This window comes from Passer domesticus, chromosome 6, assembly GCF_036417665.1.
Source record: "Passer domesticus isolate bPasDom1 chromosome 6, bPasDom1.hap1, whole genome shotgun sequence".
Classification (NCBI taxonomy): Eukaryota; Metazoa; Chordata; class Aves; order Passeriformes; family Passeridae; genus Passer; species Passer domesticus.
Window position 1 is genome coordinate 11,166,853 of NC_087479.1, and position 19,867 is coordinate 11,186,719.

A 19,867-nucleotide genomic window follows, 5' to 3' on the forward strand; every position below is an offset into this window, starting at 1 on the left:
AAATCTTCTTACCTCTCCATTGGCTAGGAGAGTGTTCATTCTCTCCAGGAATCCAGAATCCAAGACGTTTGACTCATCCATAATAAAAGCTATTTTTTCATTTTTGCAGCCAGAACGTCTCAATACTGTCCTAAGGTCTTCATCAAAATCTTCACCTGTGTATTTTCTGTGAACCTGGTAAAAGTTTACATTGGTCATTAACATTTTGGTTTAGCTTTTAATGGGATTTTAGGGGTCAATATATAAGTGGGAGTTTTGACTCACAGGATTTTAGAAGTAAACTTAGCACACCAACCTTGATTTGGTAGACACTCAAACCATTCATCCAGGCAACAAATCTTGACAGGGTTGTTTTCCCTGCTCCACTGACTCCAATTAGCAGCAAGTGGCCCTGTGGCTGACGGAAGATTCTGAAAAAGAATACAACCAAGTGTGACTGATAAGTGTTAGCAACTTACTGAAGCGTTTCCTAGAACACCTAAGCTTCAAGTCAGTACCAAAACTGACACACCTTTCCACATAGGATCCCACTATCTGGAAGCTGGCAGTGTATTTTCTATAGAATCAATGAGACCATGCTCCATTCTTACTCTGTACTGAGGCTACTCTGGTTTAGACTAACTCCAAATACTGCTTATATGAGCAGCAATGGAAGTCTGAACTTACCGGTCAATTCTTAACACATGATCCAAGACTTCATTGAACAGGACAAGTGGTACATCAAGTTCTTCTTCATAAAAGACTTTAAGCCTAGCTTTCACATAGTCTCTCAATTCTTCTTGATCCACTGGAATATAATCCTAAAAGAACCAATACGGTCAATACAGTGTGGAAGTTAAGATTAAGGGAATGGAATTTGCTTAGGAGTAAATTTATAAGTACACCAAAGCAGAACTACTAGAATACTTGAAGTAGCAATCCTCTACAAAAGCTTAAGAATACTATAGCCATTTAACTTGCACAGGAACATGTCCAGTGCCTAGTGCCCCAGGTAGCAGCATGGAGTTTAAACACTGTATGTACTGAACCTACCATAGGCTGAGCCTGTGCTGCCAGTTACCAAAGAGACTGGGAAGTAGCACTACAGACTAAATCCCTTTCCCAATTTATTTTAAACAGCCTTTCCTAGTCACTTCCTATTGGTCAGAGATGGGTAGCAAGCTAGGTGGACTTCTGCCTAACCTCACCAGGATTTGTACAGGTTACCCAGATCCCAGATGGATCACTTCAGATTATAAGAAACAGGTCACCAGAAAATGTGTAATATCAGTATTGCTCAAGGGTCACTGCCTTATCCAAGAGATTCCGTAAGGAGTAACTGTCACCTGGTAGTGTCACAATATTCTTGAGGAATATTATTTTATACTGCCTTTACATTCCATGGTGGCTCTTACAATAGCATCCCTGGCATAACAGCTATTAAATTTGTGGCAGAGTTCACTTCAGATAATAATATTAAAAATTTCTTGGATATAAATTTAATAGCATGATGGGCACCTACTATCAGTTTAATAAGGTTGTAAGAGCTGCATCACTCAGATGCATCTAACCTATTTAATTTTGGGGTTTATTTATTTTTTTATTTTAACTTGCCTTTGACAGCCAGTTGCTGTACAAGATCGGTCTGCTCATAGCCTTTTCTTTGTCAATGTTGGGGAAGTGCTTCAGAGCAACCATGTCAATGTTCTCATCAGTCCAGCGTCTCTCCTCATCTTCCACAAGTCTGCATAAAGCATTAAGTCAGTGAGTACAGTCCTCTGTAATGGGAGGATATAATCACACCACATGGCAGCACTATGACTGAAGTGTATTTTTGCTTTGTACAGATACAACTCCTAAGAGAGTCAAGCTGCAGTGAAACAAAATATTCTCACTGGTATTCCAGCTATTTTACATAAAACACATTTTAGTTTGATGTGCTAATGAAAGTTGGAAAGGAGTAGGCAACTTTTCATGATTTTGCTTCCCCAGCTCATGAATTTTTTACCTGTCCTGGAAGAGACGTAAGGCTTCGTGGGCCCAGATCCTGATAAGGCCTTCAACTGGTAAGGTTTCCAGTGGTCTTAATGCTTCAAATATACCTCTCACCCAGCGAGTCATTTCACGAGGCGAGTAGATGTAGTGTGGCTGCGTGTCTTGAGTGAATCTCTCCTAAAAATTTACACTTAATTAGTTACTTTATTTCAAAGATGCATCGTATTTTTTTACAGGACTTGGCGTTGCAAGATATTACTCTGACAGCATAATTCAGTCATTTTTGCCAGAACTCATGTAATTAATTGAGTTCTTGTACACATATTATCCACGTGAAAGGCTAACGACACATGTTAAACGAAGCATAGAAGAAAGCCTTCTAACTGGAGTTTGGAGTTGCACTTAACAAGTTACCTGAGACATTGTGTAGAATTCTACCATAGCAGCAGTGAGAGGCTCTGCGTATGTGCGCAGTGATGGGATCAGCCTCAGCATTGCACGGTTGAATGTTCCATATATCTGAGTAAGTGAAGCTGGTCCAGGATAGTCCACATAAACCACAGGAACATGTCGTAAAAATCTGAAAGATTAGCAGATTACACAGTACAGAAAGTCAAATTATTATCTGTATTCTCTTCATCATCTTTTGCCAATATTAAATAACCACTTGATTCAAAACCATCAGCAGCAACTGTAGTTGGTTTGATTGCTTCCATTCTCAAGTGTTTCAGACATTTGATTCAACAGCCTAATACTGAGTCCACTGCTGGGCTGTCACAGTAAGAACCAAGCAGCAGATAGTGCAAAAGCAAGGAACAAAATTTCAGCACAGCTGTTGTTAAATAAGTGTATTAAGAACAGATTACATAATCAATTCTTTAGTTTTGACTCCTATTCCATTGTTACCTAGAATTTATTAGACACATTACCTGTGTGACAGAGGTTTTCTTCCAGGATCAGTAGGTGGATTACATGCACCAACAAACTGAATTCTCTCCAGTTTCACCCATGTCTGGTCAGATGTACGGTAGAATCCTCCATGTTCCACCATCTTGAACAAAAACATAAAAATAAAATCAAATCAGTGGAATGTTTTATTTCCTTAAAAGTAGCTGTTCTGATACAGTTGATTACAAAGAAAAACAAACCTGTCTAATGAAGGATATGACTCTCTGTGTGCCATACTTATCCATATCTGGCAAGTTGATTTCATCACAGAACAGCACCAGCCACTTTCCTAACTGCACAGGAGCCAGCACCACTCCATTAGGGGTACGCCTGTATTCACAGTAGTGATCAAAAGTTTTCAACAGCAGTTCTGGAGTGGTAGCACTTGAAAAGTTGAGTCCAACCACCTTAAAAAGAGTACAGTGGAAAAAAAATTAAAATACACTAAGGACTGAAAGAGAGTGTATCAAGAGTCCTGGAAACAGGCATGTTTGGCTGTTCACAACGGAAGTACATATACCATCCACATTACATGTGTGTTACCACATATATACAGCCATATACAGCCTAGATACTCTTTGCTTCCTACTGCAGGTTCTCCATTTACCATGCAGCAATGCTTCTTGCCCAACCCTGTATTTTGAACACGACAGCCTCATGTAACTGTCACTCCACCTAAATACACAGAGGGATGAGAGCTACTCTTAAACATTTGCACAGGTTTTTAAATATTGAATGCAGGAGTGCTCCTCTATTACTGAAGTGGCAAAGGAAGAAAGCAGATTTAGGCTAAATAACTTAAGAAATGAATTTGTATTCTCCTCAACAATGTTTATTTTTTGCTATATAGACACATGACTGACTGAGGTGAAGCTATCACTGAGGTCTGGCTAGGAAATTAATTCCATGCTATCTTTAGTCTTAAGAAGATTAAACACTTGCTACTACTCTGTAATTCACACACCCATGTGCACAGACAGACACACACACACAAGTCTCTTGTGTACCTCCATGTCAGGCAGAGCTCTGAGAGCACTGAAGAGGGTCATGGTCTTTCCAGAACCTGGTGGGCCACAGAGCACCAGAGGTTTGTGTTCTGCCAGCCAAGTGTACAGCAATGCCTCATGGCGAACTGTATCTAGGGTTGGCACTACAACATCAGGAGCTGCAACTTTGTGTGTTTCAACTTCAATTTGAGGAACTTTGGATTGCCATGGCACCCATTCACCTGTAATGGACACCTAGAAGCACAAAAACATGATTAGACAATTAGAACAGGAATCCAGCTCAACCTTAGTTAAATTTATTTTAAGTGATATCAAATTTGATGTGTTTATTTAAAGAAGAAGCTTGTTTGTTGAAGTGTGAAAGTATAAAATTTAAGATAGTCTTGATGTTCATTCTCCAGGTTTGCCTCCAAAATCTAAAGCAAGCTTTTAAGAAAATGAAAGAGCAACATTTCTAGCACAAGAAAGGTTTACCTCATAGTCAATGATAGGTATGTTGGGTGCAGTTGGCAGTGGCACAGTGGTGATTCTCCTAATGTATTCTCCCAGCTCCGCTCTCATTTTCAAACGACTGTCCCCAGAAAGAGACCACAGTATCGCATAGACCAGGTACCTCTGTAAGAAGCAACGGCAGCAGCTATTAGTTTTAGAGTAAGGGAACAAAGCTCAGTGAGTAACAGAAATCTAGGACAAACACAGGAGTCACTTCAGAGCAGACTGCCTTTACCTGGATGTAACGCTCCAGCTGGTCTATCTGCATGGGGAAGTCGGGGTGGTTGGCGTTGTACTGGGCCACGTTGCGGCAAGCCTGGTGCAACATGGAGAACAGAGAGCCCAGGCAGCGCAGGCGCGTGAGGTCCATGATGTGCTCCAGCTTGAAAGCGTGCTCAAGTGCCTTGGTCACCAGGCCGTTGGATGTGAAATATGGCTGCATTATTGTTGCAGCATCTCTCTGAATCTGTTGGGGGAGACAAACACTGCTCTAAGCATTTGCTTCTCATTTGACTACTAGCCTGAAAGAAAAAGATTTTGCTGAAGGTTTGAAATGCTTCATATTGGAAAAAAAAAAAACAAAACCAAAAAACAAGTAAAGAGGAAGTCAGCTTTCCTACGATAGGCTGTCATAAATTCTACATATGGTGCACCTGTGATACAAGCATTTTTACTACTTTATCCCATAATGAAATTTAAGTTATACCTGCAACATTGGGGATGCTGCTTCTTCTCCTTCATCTTCTTTGCCCTTTCGCCTGCGCTGAGCTTCCTCCTCACCTTCATCCAGAGGAATGCTTCTCAGTCTGGCCAGGAAGTTATTGAATATCATGTCTGTACTGAGAACATCCTCACTGAACCAGACCATACCACACCTTGACACAGTAGCCAAAGTGGCATATTTCAGATCCTGTACTTCAAACATGATACGCACCTGAAAAAAAGAAATTTAAAACAATGCTGAGGTGTAAAAACGATCAACCAAAACAATACAAACACCCTTTCCCTGAAAAAACAGAGAGCTTTTAAAAAGTGCATTTAGATTCTGAATAATAACATCAGCATCATACTGTCCTAAGGTAAGTTCATCATTATTGACATTTACCATAGGACTTATATAATTCACATTTTGTCTTACAGGGTCAGAGTAAGTGTAACATTAAATGTTTCCATAAAAAATCTTTACTCCAGCAAACCACAATTTGAACTCACTATTACTTTGCTTGTGATGAGAAAGAGGCACAACACTAGTACATATTAAATTAAACCAACAAGGTTATACACAGCACATAAACACAATATAAAAAAAGTAACATTACATTTGGTGGGAGGCTGAGACGTTCTCCATTTGGCAGAGTCAGAAGTTTGTTGTCATCCAGAACAGAGTTCAAGTTCTCAACCCATTCAGGGTCTACATCTCCATCAAAGATAATCCACTGACGTTTTTGTAGTTCACCTCTCACATTGTCTATGATTCTATATGAAAGAAAATATTCATTGAAGGAGAGAATTAAGGTGAGATTATCCTAGGCACAAATGTACCAGCCATTTTGTATTTGCGCTATTAAAGACTTACTTTCTCAGGACATGTGTAAACAAGCCATCTGTCCATTCCCTGGTATTTGGATCCAAAGTACCATAGAGGTGATCTTTGCTGATTGCTTTTGGATCTATGATGTGAGCAACACCTTCCACACCCTCCAGGCGTTCAAGGGCCTTCAGAAGTACTCTCCAAGCCATGCTCTTTCCACTTCCAGAGGGACCAACCATCATCAAACCATGATTTATCTGTGTAATCTGATACAGCTGAAGAACCTGTGACACAACAATGTACCAATTAACTTCAGCAGGTGATCTAAGCTTTTAGGTACAGTTTGTTCAAGACAAGAAAAATTTAAAATCTTTCAACTTTTCATAATATAAAAGGAAATTTAGTCTCACACGTAAACTTCAACTGCACATTTTCAGTTTTATATTTTACCTTTTCAACCCACATGCCACCAACTTCTTCTCCATCACCATAGGTAAGGTACATTTCCTGACACACTTTCTTAAGTTCTTCTCTCAAGGCTGTCATCTCTCCACGGTGATACTGTACTCCAGGGAATACATCAGAAAGGAGACTGAACAGCAGTGGAATGTCTTCTGCAACCAGTTTTGGTACCATAGTTTCACATACACTTTGGATCAGGATCTGCAGAGAGAGAGTCACATTTCATTGAAGATTTGTTAAGTTCACTTTACCAAACGTGTTTGACAAGCAATACTTCACTAAATAATTTACTGGTTAAGTACCAGACCAGGGTAGTCTTAGTCAAAACAACTGTTGATGTGGTTTCAACTTTGGAACTACCCAGTGATTTCCTATTGATTTTCAGTTTAAAAAAGTCCTTCTTATGTCTCTTCATTATGCTTTTGGCATTAATTGCTGAGACACTGTGCAACAATAAATGTCATGGATGCACCACCTCATATGAATAATTTTTTCACTATGATTCAGGGACATGTTTAACTTCCTGCTTTTAAGCTATCAAATTAGCTTTAGTAACTAACATTATTTTGTTCACATCACTTAATACTAAATGGTAAACACTGAAAAGTTACTTTCTTTGTTTACTGTGCACCCTCTATCACAGAAGTAAAGAACTTTGCACACACATTACCTCTTGCTCTGGCAAGTTCTCAGCGATTTCTCCCTCATCAACGACTTCCCCACGCTCCTCCTTCTCCCGCTTTATCTTCTGAATCCTCTCCCTCTTCACATTACCTGCACTAACCAGCACACTCTTCAGTGCTCTCAGGCCAAAGTCATAGTGACTTTGGGAGGACAGCTGTTCATCACAAAGCCTAAGAAGCACAAGAGACAAAATACAATTTGATTCTCAGTATGAACCAACATAACACTCAGTAAATGTCATTCTTTACTTGAAACTGTAGGTTGAAATGATTGCTGCACAATGTGCTTAGTGAGTTGTAAAGAATATTATGACTTTGAACAGTAAGTTCTATTATTACTGACTGGAGCCAAACTTGTTACTCACTTGAAGAATGGTACTATCTTATTGGCAAGAACTTCAGCAGTACGGAAACCTTGGGAGTACAGCATGACCTGGGCAATCAACTGACGGTCTGGTTTTGTCATTGCCAAGCTACGGAACAACTTCTTCAAATTGTCAGGCAGGTTAGATCTGCCTGCATAGCCAGGATTCATGGTGATGAAGATAGCCATGTCAGGGCTCACTTTGACTTGTTTGTTCAGCAGCTCGCAGGTAATGGGTGTTGCAGCTGAAAAGAGAATGCTTTTAGTTATACCTGAGCCAGTGATCCATCACTCTGAGAACTGAAGTCATACATTCTATTTTAGTTTCCTAAAGTAATGGACAGCAGGTTCTCCAGTACTGCAACTCAAACAATATGAATTTCTACCAGCTGAAAGTTGCATTGAACATTGAAGTTTTGACATAAAGTAGCTTCATCCTTGCAATTTGCAAGAAATGTAGCTGAGCAACAAAACAGCATGATGGATGTCAGAGAAGCATGAAGGATGTTAGAGAAGAATTACATACTCTTGTCATAGTTGGGGTTGGAATGCTCTCGCAAGGCTTCCTGGATGCACTGAACTTGCTGAGAAACTGCAGAGAGCATTCGCTCCTCCAGTCTGTTGAACTCATCGAAGCAGCCCCAGGCGCCCACTTGGCAAAGTCCCACAAAGATGCGTCCCATTGCCTGAACAGAGAGGGGGAAATTCACTCAATTGCACTGGCAAAAGGAGCAGAGAAGAGCACTTTACACAATGCCTCCAAGGCAGGAAGAAGCTCTGTTTATTTGTAGTTTACTGTATTTGTAGTATTGTAAGAGTTATGAAAGGGTTCTGAAGTTCAGCTTCCACTGCTTCACTGAACCACAGATCACAGCTCCCTATTACTCCATACTGTTCTGCAGTGTTTCCAAAACAGGCAAACTAAGTCCACTGCATAATGTTTTGTTTGCTGATACCATTAATATCAGGTGCAGTTCTAGTCCTTTACTGCACGGAGGGTACAAGAATTACAAAACATTTCAGAAGAGCAAATCGGATGGTGAGAGTATGGTAACTTTTCTATACAAAGAACAACCTTTAAGGTAAGATTCTGTAGAGGGAACATGATGGAGGTCTACAATCTACTGGTTTCAGATGAATAGGAATCAATTATTCACTGTCTTTTCTACTACAAGAATTTAGGAATCATTTAAAAAAAGACAAAAAGAAGCTGCCCTTTCATGAAGCGCATACTAATAGTGCACAGTGGAACAATTTGGTAAAGATGTTGTAGAACCAAGTGTGCAAGTGGATTTAAGGGGAGAAATGGTACATGAAAAAAGGTGCACTGGAGCATGAACAGAGCAATACACTTCCACTGGGACATCCTGATTGTTGGAGCTGTCAGAGGGAGAAAGGGAGCTGGGGCAAGGAAGGATGACATTATCTGTGGTATTAATACTCCCTAGGCATTTTCTTACAGTCACCCCTCCAAGCCAAATGCTGGTTAAATGGAATTCTAATCTGGTCAAAATACAGCCAGAGAAAAAAACCCACACACGGGCAGCCTGGCAGAATTTGTAAAGTTTAGTGATTCCTTGTCCATGTTTTATATTGTTTTTTATCTATACACTTGACCAAGATATTAATTTAAACGTAACTTCTTGTGTTACAGTTTAAAGAAACATTTCATCTGGTTCTCAGTTTGAAGATGTCATTAATCTTCAAATATCTAGATAAATTTTTTAGTTTTGAAGAATTCTTAACACATTGAGGTAAACTGCACATGTGTTGTAAAGGATAATTTGGCAATAGTACAGCTACTTCAGTAATCTCATACTCTCATCTGTTCCTCACTAAACCAGTACTATCAATGCAAACTACATAGTTCAAAATACTTTCCTAAAGCCAGTTTTAAGCCCTTGCCCCTGTACTTCCCCTTCCTTTCCCTCCATTTGCTGTTACAGAACTACCTGTTCAAAAGCCCAGAACCCTGCTCTAGCAGTGTTCCTTCCCACTTCTGCTTAGGCACTTTTTTATTACAGAGGTTCTATATGACCTACAGATACCAACTCAGTTAGGACTTATACATAATCATCTTGAAAATAAACATTGCTGGCTGTTTCAGGGTTCTGAAGAGATTCCTACTTGTTGTTAACAAAGACTACATAGTTTTAATCAAACAGCTTACCTGGAAGTCAAATGTTTCATCGCAGTTGAAAACCAACACAAAGCGGCCGAGCTGATGTCCGAGAGCTTTAACAGATTCTGTTTTACCAGTACCAGCAGGACCTGTTTTTGAAATGGGATGGACATGCTTAGGGTTTATCATCTGAATAGCACTGCCAGCTCATGTGATCTGCCAGCATGTGAGTTCTGAAGGTGCCTGTTCAATCAGGAGGGTTCAAACAAAACCTAAAACTGTTTCAGCTTCCCCCAAAAGACCATTTTGCTCTTTGCTACCTTAGTTAAAAGTGTTCTGCATGTTCATACTAACACTGTATTGTGGGGATGCACATCCTTTCCCCAGTCCACTCCCTAAACCCCATCCTAGGCACACTACAGTCTCAGGAATGCTTGTTAGCCCTTGGCCTACATTAACAGCACCAGCCAGCTCCGCTTGTGCTTATCAGAAACCCTGTCTGCTCGCACAGCTTCTGTTGTCTAACAAGCTCCTGTTTTCTACTTAATAGCCTTAGATTTCTGTTTTTTCTGTCTGAACAACAAAGCAAGTAGAATAATATTGTTGTTGTTGGACTTTTCAAGGAAAGTTCCAGCAACCACCAACTTGGATTGTGGCCAGGATGGAAATTTACTGATGACTAAAATCAGTAATTTTGCAACTCTATAAACAGTGCTGCTAAGTGAGACCCTTTGAAATCTCCTGGATTGCAGCAGGCTGTGACCAGGATCTCCTTCCCAGTGGGATGCCTCTTGGAGCTTGTCATCTCTCCAGTTTGCAATAGAGGATTGCCATTGAAAGTTGACAACTGAACCTGGACTAATATCCCCCACTCCCTGGGACCCAACCCTTCATCTCTGGAGAGCTGCAAAGGCATCTGATGTATTTCACTGAATTTAAGGTGAGTTTTTCATAGGTATACCCTTGCATATACTTCATGTCTGTCTGCCTTATGAGTGTTGCCAATTTAGGTTTATAATTAATCTAAACTTTTTGTGAAGTTACTGCTGTGCTTATAGAAAATCCTACTGAATATTTTAAAAATTAATGAATTGTTCAAGTACTGCTATTATTGTATTGATTAGGTAACTAAGTTTTGCTAAATTCTTTAGATCTTGACTTGATCCAGTCTGAAGCTAAGTTTGGCAAGTCCAGTGTGACTCTTGTGACCCAATAGTAGTCTCCCTTACCCCTCTGCATCCCATACTGTTATCCCTGCTTTTCCTTCCGTGTCCCCAGTCTCCACATATACCATTTTAGGTTTATTTTAATCAGATTTTTCCTTGTGTGCTTTATCTGTATAGTAAGTAATAGAATGAACCTTGCCATACAACTTGCTGCACTTTTCACAAATTCATATTGGACCTGATTCCTCATTGATGATTCTTTAAGTGACCTAAACCACTCATTCTCATATATATTAGAGCAGGTAAGAGTTTTATACATTTGTCTCACAAACTTACCAAATGGTGATCCTCCAAGTCTTGCCTCCAGGGCTTGTGTCATTGTCAGGTAGCAGCGGTCAGTGAGAGGAGTCTGTACCAGCTTATCCTGAACCCCAAGGTACTCAAAACCATAGTTGAATTTGGCATTTGCCATCTGAATGGAGAGCTGCTGCAACACATCTGTCTGCTTTGGGTCAAAGTAGAACCGCATTTGGCTGAGCCACTCGAAGGATTTGGAGTTGTCAATCTTGCTTTTGATCAGTGATCTTGTAACATCTCTCTGGTGCACCAACTCAGTGATCTGGAGGAGGAAGTAACTTCTTAAGACCACAACAATACAATCCAATGAAGACAGGCTAATACAGACAGAAATCCTACAGCTTCTCAGATTAGCACAGTGAACTGCCATCACTTAGAAATCATGACCTAAAATCAGTCTCTGGTTTAAAATCTGTTGTTACAAAGCCAAAACTAACAATGTTGCCTACTACTTAATGACTTTCCTAGTTTACAGCAAAGCACTTTGGCCCAGTTAGCCTGTTAATCCATTACACTACTGAACTTGGTATTTTACTTGCCAGAAACCAGATATTTCCCTCTAAAAATAACCCAGGATCATTTTAATTCTCCCCCCACCTCCAATCCCTATCTACAAAAAAAAGCATATTATGATTACAAAAATAAGCAACTTAACGACATATTTCAAATTTGAATGAAAAAAATCAGTAACTTCTATACCTGGAAGATCTAGTTTGAAGATCAATTCACTGAGACAGCATATAGTATGATATCATGCATTAAGCTGACTAGAGTGAAAAACTACCACCACCTACATTAAGGATCAGGCCTTAATGTAATTGCTTAAATCACACAAAATCTTTTCCGGGATGAATATGAAGACTTAGACCGATCAATTTTTTCATTAAAATTTAAAAATGCTCACCTGTAAAGCCTGAAGAGGAAAGGAAGCTTTTACTTACCAAGTGCTCCAGTTTCCTTCTGCGAAGGGGTGGCTGCTCCATCAGCACAGAGTCTGCCAGGACATTGAGTGTGACCTCAACATTGGCTAGCACAGACTGGAGAGGACTGTTGTCTCCACCTCCACCATTGAGGGCTGACTCCACATTCTCAGACCAAGCAATCTGGGCTGACAGCACAACAAGCTGAGCCTGTGTAAAAAAACCCTTATCAGATAGTTTTCCTTACTGAAGTAACCAAGCTGCAGTATACTTAAGTGCTCCACATTAATACCTGGTATTTGTCAATCCAAGAGATGTAGACTGCTGGATCAATTGAAGTTGCTTTTCCAAAGATTTCTACTTCAGTAACAGACTCTGCAAGCAATTTAGCAAGGGTCACTCTCATCTCTTTTTCAACAAGAGTGAGCCACTCATTGATCTTGGGATGTTCTGTGATGGAAACGGGTGTTTTGAACAGCACCTGCAAGAATAAAAGGTTTAAGTCAGCCCACAGCCACTTATTTTCAGAATTTTATTTAAAAAGAAATCCTGCAGTTATACCTCCTCTCCTTCACGTGAGGATATCCCAAGAACCACAGAATTGTCTTCATTGAGAATAATGCTAGAGACTCCAGCAAACATTTTCTTGAAGTGTTTCTGCAACTTAGCCACATTTTTGCTGTTTCCAATGATTTCAAGCAAGTCTTCATCACCAACAAAGTAGAACCTATTAATCACATAAAATTAGATCTACATCAGAACTTCAACTATCACTTTAAATTTATAATTTACGCTTCATCCATGGCCACTACACGGAAATAATTGACAACCATTTCCTCAACACTGCAAGAGTGCATGAACCACGAATTTGCTAGCAGTTATACCCCAGTGCTGCCTTTAAGTTCATGTGGTCTGTTCCATACAGAAGTGTATACTTGTTCTATTAGTGTGGATAATTTTCTTTACTTATCCATCTCTGAAATACCAACAGCAGAGCTTGGGACTGAATTGCCTGTCAGGAGGAACTGCCACTCAGTACCTCCCTCACTCTTTATTTTCTCATGCTAAGTGACAAACTATTTGATGACTACAGGTAAGTCAATGACCTAAATACTGGACTGTGATAATTTAGACACTGGCCTTCAATCAAATGGCAGAAGAACCTCTTCAGTTTACAGAAATCAGCTGCAATGGTTCCTTAGGCAATATCCAAATCCTGAAACTAGCTACAGATGAGCAAGTAAGGGAAGTTTCAGCCCCACTTCTGGAGAAGTGGCTGTAACTGAATTATGTATATAGACAACACATATTTAAATGGTCATAACATCTCATATATATGCACCACAGAACTGGTAGAGGCTTTACAGAGCAGTACACCAGTTCCTGCACAGAATCATCAGATTACTTCAAGAGTCAACTGCTTACCGAGGGAAAGAGGACCTCTCCCTTTCCAAGTATTCTCCCAGGGCTTTCTGTATCTTCCCAAGTAAGTCTGCCAGTCTCTCTAATGATCTCTGCACACCTTGAATGTTCAGAACATCCATCACAAGTGGAGATTTGGACACCTTTTTCATGAGTGCCAAGAATTCAGTGCTGATGCTGCAAGTGAAATAACACAATGCATTAGTGCAAACTCAGTAACTACAGACCTACAGAACACCGAAGTTATTTGTCTCTAAATGATCACTCCACTTGTAACGGCTGTAGCAGCTCTAGGGAACATAAACCTAAATTCCTCAAATTACTCTTTATCTACCTCAAGCCCTCAGCAACAAAATCTCACTTTTTGTAATGTTCAATCTCCCAATGTAGTCCAGAGCAGATCTACTTATCTTTACTTCCTGAAGTGACACATAAATCTGATTCTTCGATCTGACTGGAAGTGTGGAATGAGTAAGTATTATCAGACCAACTTAAAACAGAGGAAGTAAATAATGTTTAAAGGGTGAGATTTAAGGCTGCAGCAACAAAAATTTGCCTGTTTGTTGCAGCCACAATGCCAGAAACACCTGAAGTAACTGACAGGAGCTAGCAAGGAAAACCACCTGAGTCCAAATCATATTCTAAAAATTGTACATCAGCCCATTTACTACAAACATTTTCTGCCATAGTTGCACCTCTTTGCTTGATGAACTTGTATCTACAGCAGCTGTAATCCAGCTGGACCAGGTAAGAATGCAGTGAGTATTTAAACTCAGAGAGTGCTACAGTGAGACATGAAGTTTCAGGCCTGCCAACAGGGTGCCCCAAGGGAGGCAAGAAAACAACCAAATGAAAAAGTTACCTCTGGAACCGCTGGGTCTCCACAGGCAGCAAGTGCTTGATGTCTGCACTGCCAGTAAAGATACCCTCCAGGTAGACCCAGCGCCTCTGGACATCTATCCAGACATCAAAGAGTGCCATGATACGGTTCAGCTTATCTTCCCAGCTAAGGGCATCTTCCTCAAACACCTGAAGTTCAAACACTACATTAATATTCATTTTAATATTATAAAGTGTTTGTCTACTAATAATTATTAGAGAAAATAGTTTATGAGTTACAAAGTATGCATTATACAATTAATAGTCTGTCAGCTTTAAACAGTAAATATATATAGTCCCTGCTGACAAAAATATAAACCAAACAGGAGAAGTCAGAAATACACAAAAATTCTTTAGCTTTGCTCTCCATTTTACCTTGTAGTATGGTGACAGCTTCATAGCAGACACGCTGTTAATGTGCTCCTTGACTTTGTTGAAAAGGTCATCCCATCCACGAATCAAACGACACTTGTTCTGGTAATTGACCAAGTCCAGTTCATAAGTGTTCCACACTTCTCTTATCTGAAGAAAAAGATGTTTAAGATAATAATTTTTCCTCCAACATAGTTACAAAGTAGAAATGTATTATACTAATCAAATACTATTTTTTTATCTGAAGATTCTGGCTTTACGCTTAAGCTTTTGTTAAAAATATTGAGACTATGATACAGTTCAAGGTGGGATCTTTGCAGTCACTACCAAGAACTACTTTACCCAAATAATGCAAGTTTCATCAGAGGAAGTTTACAAAGCTTTAAACTGTTCCCCAAAACAGAGCAAACCATGGAGTCCTGGCACTTGTTTCAACAGCTAAGAGTGACAAGTTTACTACACAAGTAGCCACTTAAGAGCAATCCTCAGATTTGCTATTACATGCATACATACAAGGGCTTGATACTAGCCTGTTTCAAGAACTCTTCCAAAGCCATCTCTCCCTGAGCCACAAGCAGAACATCTTTGACGATTGCTTCATTTCTCTGTAGATCAACATCCCAGATCTGGCCCAGGGTCAGCTCTGAGACAACCCAGTTAACATGAAGCCTCTTCATCAGCTGTTTCCAGTGTCGGTCTTTAAGTGCCTCAGATTTCAGTTCAATAACTAACATGTTTATCTACAGAAGAAAAGAAAGCAAGTTACATCTTTGAATATGAATATAAAATACATATATTTTAGAAATGTGGGCAACTTACCTTCATGTAGCCCTTCAGAAGTCTCTGGACATACTCATAGGAGGCGTACTGTCGCAAACGGGCAGGGAAGTTTTTCAGTTGGTTCAGCAGACCATCCAAGTTTTGTCGAAGCTGTCAGTAACACAAAAGCATTGAAATCTTTCTCTACAAGTCCTGTGCACATAACCATAAAAGTTACCTTTACATTTGTTACAGAAAACTGTCTCTAATGAGACATTAGCAACAGGACAGCATTTACAAGTATTATCCTTGTTTGCCTAAGATCTGGTTACTCTACAGCTGAGAATATAATTTCATTGGTCTGACTGAGATTCATGATGCAGTCTTTCACAGGCAGTTAGTTTATAGATTAGTGTTCTTTCTGCTCTTTACCTCCTGAGCACTGAACTAAAATCAATGCTGTTTACCCAACTGTATAATGAAGTTTCTCTAATGAGTTCCAACAGACTATTTAAAAACAGCAGTTTCTTCTCTGTAGATGCAGTCCAATCTCAAACTATGGAAGCTGCATAAATTCCCTGTAAGATTACTTAAATTATGACAATCCTGTGAATATTTTTATCTTACTTTCAGAAGAAACATACTCACAAGATATTGAAAAAGGTACCTAAACACTGAAAATTATCTAGACTGACAACAGAGCATGTCTGTCTCAAGAGGTCTAATTCCTAATTTGCATATACTTGTGGTAGATATATTGTTAATGTATACAAAAGTGAAGTACCTTGCGAGGCTGTACTGAGACCCAGGGTTGTTCTTTCATTTGATCAATTTGTTCCCAGACCTTAGAGAGTTCAGACCAGACACCTTTGAGATCCTGCAGCTCTTCAAGGGCTACCTGTAATAAAGAACGTATCAAACATCAGCAGTTACTCCTAATTTCTTCAAAGTCAATAGCATGGGTGAGTTAAACAAAATACTTCTAATCCATCAAAAACCTTTGGATAGTTTGCCAGTTCAACAGAACTGCAACAGCAAGTGACCAAGATGAAATTTTCCATCTCAGCTCACATAACAGTTTCAAAAGAATAAGCCAGTCAAGGAAGAGATCACAGACAAGCTCTGAAGGCTACACCTGAGTCAGTGTGGAGACTGTGCCCTGATATGAGTACAGCACACACTACAAGTCACTGTCCTGAGGGAGAAAATGAGGGAACTGAAACATTTCTATCCAAAACTGGCAAGCAGGTGTGAGAGCAGGCTGTACCTGGACGCGCTCTTCACTGCCACTGAGCAGTCCAGTATCTGTAAGTTCCAGAGCTTCCTTGGCCTTGGCACACTTCTCACGGTCATCCTTCAGCCTCCCGAATTTTCCTTCGTAAATGGTAAGAGCTTGAAGAGCCTCTTCTGGACGCAGATTCCCCTAAAGTTTGCATGGAGTACATTAATCAAATAATCCTACAGTTATGCTGAAGGCAAGTTAAAAGTAGGGACTAAATATAAATGTTGGTTTGTCTCATTCTTTTTACATTTCCATCTTGCTGACAATAAGACAACATACTATTCCACAGTAAGTCTTACTTCATTTTTACATGCAGTTTTTTGCTTTACTAAAAAGCACTTCAGGGAAAAGAAAAAGGCAAAAAGCAGCTTGCTTCTGAATCCTCCTACATGCACACTTCTGACACATACTTGTTTCAGACAAAGCTCTCTTTGTCAATGAGGTAATTTACTTTTCTGCACCTAAGAGAGGCCTACGTTTTAATAGTAAATTTCCCTCTGCAACTATTGCCACAAATCAACACACTGGCAGGTTATTATAGAACCCTTAAAAAGTCTTTTACTATCACCTAAAATGAAAAACTGTACAAAAAGCATAAAAACAAACTGAATGCAGAAAATCTACCTCATTCACCGTGTATTCACCATCACTACTTACTGTTACAGGCTTTGTTTTCTCCCAGTCTGTCAGCAAGTCAGTTGTTCGGCTCTCCACTGCACGATCCTCCTGAACTATTTTCATCTGCAGATTTGCTACTTGTTGTTGAATGGCAGAATCCTTCCTACGCATGATGTCATTGAAGGCACCCCATTCTCCTTCGATGTTGTCAATGTACAGCCAAGAGGAAGGGAACTGGAACCTTTGTTTCTCAAGCAAGCGCTGACCATTGCGATAAAGCTACAAGACACAGTGGTTTGAAGTTAAAAAGAGAAAACTTAAGCTGCAAGGTTAAATAAACAGACTTTAATAAATGCTTACTATAGAGCTCACAGGATTTTTCAGAATATGAAGTTCAAATCTGTTTTTAAGAGAACTTGAGTATAATTTTATGATTATGATGAAGCTGCATTTTATGAGCTAAGCCTCATAAAATTTCTACAAGTCAGAATCATTAGCATTAGACATTTCTACAAGTCAGAATCATTAGCAAAACACAACAAACATACCTCAACTTGCTTTTCAAACTGTTTGATTTTACGTTTCAAGGACTGCACATATGTGATGAATGTCACAGCATCTGATGTGCTAGCAGTGTCCACAGAATGCTGCTCCAGCTCTTGACGGGACTGTTAAGGGCACAAATCAGTGTTTTAGCACTCTACAACAGTTGATCTGAAAGTGAAGAACTGGATTTAAGACTTTTCTTACCTTAGAAATTTGTGAATGAAACTCTGTCATATTCTGACCAAGCATTTGGCCAAATTTGCTGAGCACCTCCTTGTGCCAGGAGTCATACTTCAAGTTCACCTTTGATTGTACCTACAAGTGAATAATGTTACATAATAGTAATTTGTCACCCTTGCCATTTTCTGTTATACACCTATTCTGAAATTCAATGCATTTATCACAACAAATAATTAAGATTTCTCACCTTGCCATAGTCTATGACAACAGGTCCAAACTCCTTTCTGGTTTCTGCATTGTCAAATGTTCCTCTTGCCTTTCTTATCTGAACCAAAAGGGCCTGCCACTTATTCAGGTCTTCTCCAAGACGGTTGTATATATTTTCAGCCTGCATATCCCACAGACACTGGTACTGCAGCCAAACCTAAATGGAGGTATTTCACAATGTTCAGAACTTCTCCAGTACATTCCAAAACACGTGTTTCCCTCCAGTCCCCAGGAAAACTGGAAGTCCATGTTAATTTTAGCTGTTCCATTATATCCTGTCAGTCTCCTACCTTGACATACTGCTCCACTTCAGTCACAATTCCCATGACAGCAGAGTATGATTCCTCCAGAGCTGCAGGGCCATCAGGCATCCTTGTCAATGCATTACGATAGAACTTCTCCTCCTCAGACAGCTCATAATGCACTCCAACCTAAGAACCACAGTTACACTTGTGATACATATGAATTTCCAGGGCACTCAGGTTTGGTTTTAAATCAACACACTAATACATTGAGGACAGTCAATTGCTAAGTGAAAGCAATTGCTCAGACTTAGATACAGCTTCATTACACTTACCTGGTATCTCTGACTTTGAATTCTTGGCAGTGACAGGATTACCATTTTCCAAGAAAACATTTCTTGGTAAAGTTTGTATCTACAGTCTTCAATTGGTGGATTCAAGTATATCACCTGGTTGGTTATTCTTAGTTCATGTACAATGTTCTGCAGAAATAGTAAAAACACCCAGTTTTACTGGCAGATACTGCTACATATAGACAAGAATTTTGGACTTTAAAAATTAACTTGACCTTAAATGGGAAAAGGAAAATATTTCTCCAAAAACAGATGCAAGAAGAAATATTTATCTACCATGTAGGCCTCAGAAATAATTTCTGCTTTAGTTAATTGACAATACGGAAAAAAAATCCCAACCAACCAAAAAAATCTAATGCAAAAAAAAAACACAGGAAAACTTACTTTGATCTTGGGTTCACCACCAGGCTTATGGCTCACTTGAGGAGCATCTGTATCCATGTCAACTTCTGCTTTGTCATCTGCTTGTCCCAGAAGAACCTGGGTCCAGGCCCTCAGTCCAGCTTGCAAACGAACACCCAGGATTCTTTCAATCTATGGAAGATTAAGCACATTGGAGGAAAAACCTGCATATTCACTGCATGAAGATCCCCACTAACAATATATTCTGACAAGCAAACTACAGCACCTCAAAGAACCAAGTGCTCCTTTACTAGCCATTCCAGCACAGAAAGGGCTTACAAGAATTGGAGGGCCTCTTTACTAGGGCTTGTAGCAATAAGACAGGGCATAATGGCTTTAAATTGAAAGACAGGAGGTTTAGATTAGGTATTAGAGTGGTGAGGCACTGGCACAGGTTGCTCAGAGAAGTTATGGATGCCCCATCCCTGGAAATGTTCCAGGCCAAGCTGGATGGAGCTCTGAGCTACTGAATCAGTGGCATCACTGCCCTTGGCATGGGGGCTGCAACTAGATCATCTC

The 19,867-nt window shown here is 39.8% G+C and overlaps 1 protein-coding gene across 1 annotated transcript in view; it reads right to left on the reverse strand.

Moving 5' to 3' along the window:
• The window catches only part of DYNC1H1 (dynein cytoplasmic 1 heavy chain 1), a 45,306-nt gene that overhangs the window by 16,615 nt on the left and 8,824 nt on the right, over positions 1–19,867 (reverse strand). Inside the window, exons 10-46 of the mRNA XM_064423320.1 lie at positions 19,331–19,480; positions 18,929–19,075; positions 18,642–18,782; positions 18,332–18,508; positions 18,109–18,219; positions 17,907–18,026; positions 17,398–17,637; positions 16,726–16,881; positions 16,243–16,356; positions 15,519–15,629; positions 15,230–15,439; positions 14,703–14,849; positions 14,311–14,477; positions 13,452–13,625; positions 12,588–12,753; positions 12,319–12,507; positions 12,048–12,236; positions 11,086–11,368; positions 9,632–9,732; positions 7,988–8,147; positions 7,463–7,706; positions 7,085–7,268; positions 6,403–6,615; positions 5,998–6,236; positions 5,741–5,897; positions 5,128–5,355; positions 4,657–4,887; positions 4,404–4,544; positions 3,930–4,163; positions 3,123–3,329; positions 2,904–3,025; positions 2,389–2,554; positions 1,988–2,151; positions 1,594–1,723; positions 667–800; positions 296–410; positions 13–174 (exon numbers count right to left, since the gene is read on the reverse strand). Coding sequence (XP_064279390.1) covers positions 13–174; positions 296–410; positions 667–800; positions 1,594–1,723; positions 1,988–2,151; positions 2,389–2,554; positions 2,904–3,025; positions 3,123–3,329; positions 3,930–4,163; positions 4,404–4,544; positions 4,657–4,887; positions 5,128–5,355; positions 5,741–5,897; positions 5,998–6,236; positions 6,403–6,615; positions 7,085–7,268; positions 7,463–7,706; positions 7,988–8,147; positions 9,632–9,732; positions 11,086–11,368; positions 12,048–12,236; positions 12,319–12,507; positions 12,588–12,753; positions 13,452–13,625; positions 14,311–14,477; positions 14,703–14,849; positions 15,230–15,439; positions 15,519–15,629; positions 16,243–16,356; positions 16,726–16,881; positions 17,398–17,637; positions 17,907–18,026; positions 18,109–18,219; positions 18,332–18,508; positions 18,642–18,782; positions 18,929–19,075; positions 19,331–19,480 — 6,324 coding nt within the window. The remainder of the gene's footprint in view (positions 1–12; positions 175–295; positions 411–666; positions 801–1,593; positions 1,724–1,987; positions 2,152–2,388; positions 2,555–2,903; positions 3,026–3,122; positions 3,330–3,929; positions 4,164–4,403; positions 4,545–4,656; positions 4,888–5,127; positions 5,356–5,740; positions 5,898–5,997; positions 6,237–6,402; positions 6,616–7,084; positions 7,269–7,462; positions 7,707–7,987; positions 8,148–9,631; positions 9,733–11,085; positions 11,369–12,047; positions 12,237–12,318; positions 12,508–12,587; positions 12,754–13,451; positions 13,626–14,310; positions 14,478–14,702; positions 14,850–15,229; positions 15,440–15,518; positions 15,630–16,242; positions 16,357–16,725; positions 16,882–17,397; positions 17,638–17,906; positions 18,027–18,108; positions 18,220–18,331; positions 18,509–18,641; positions 18,783–18,928; positions 19,076–19,330; positions 19,481–19,867) is intronic.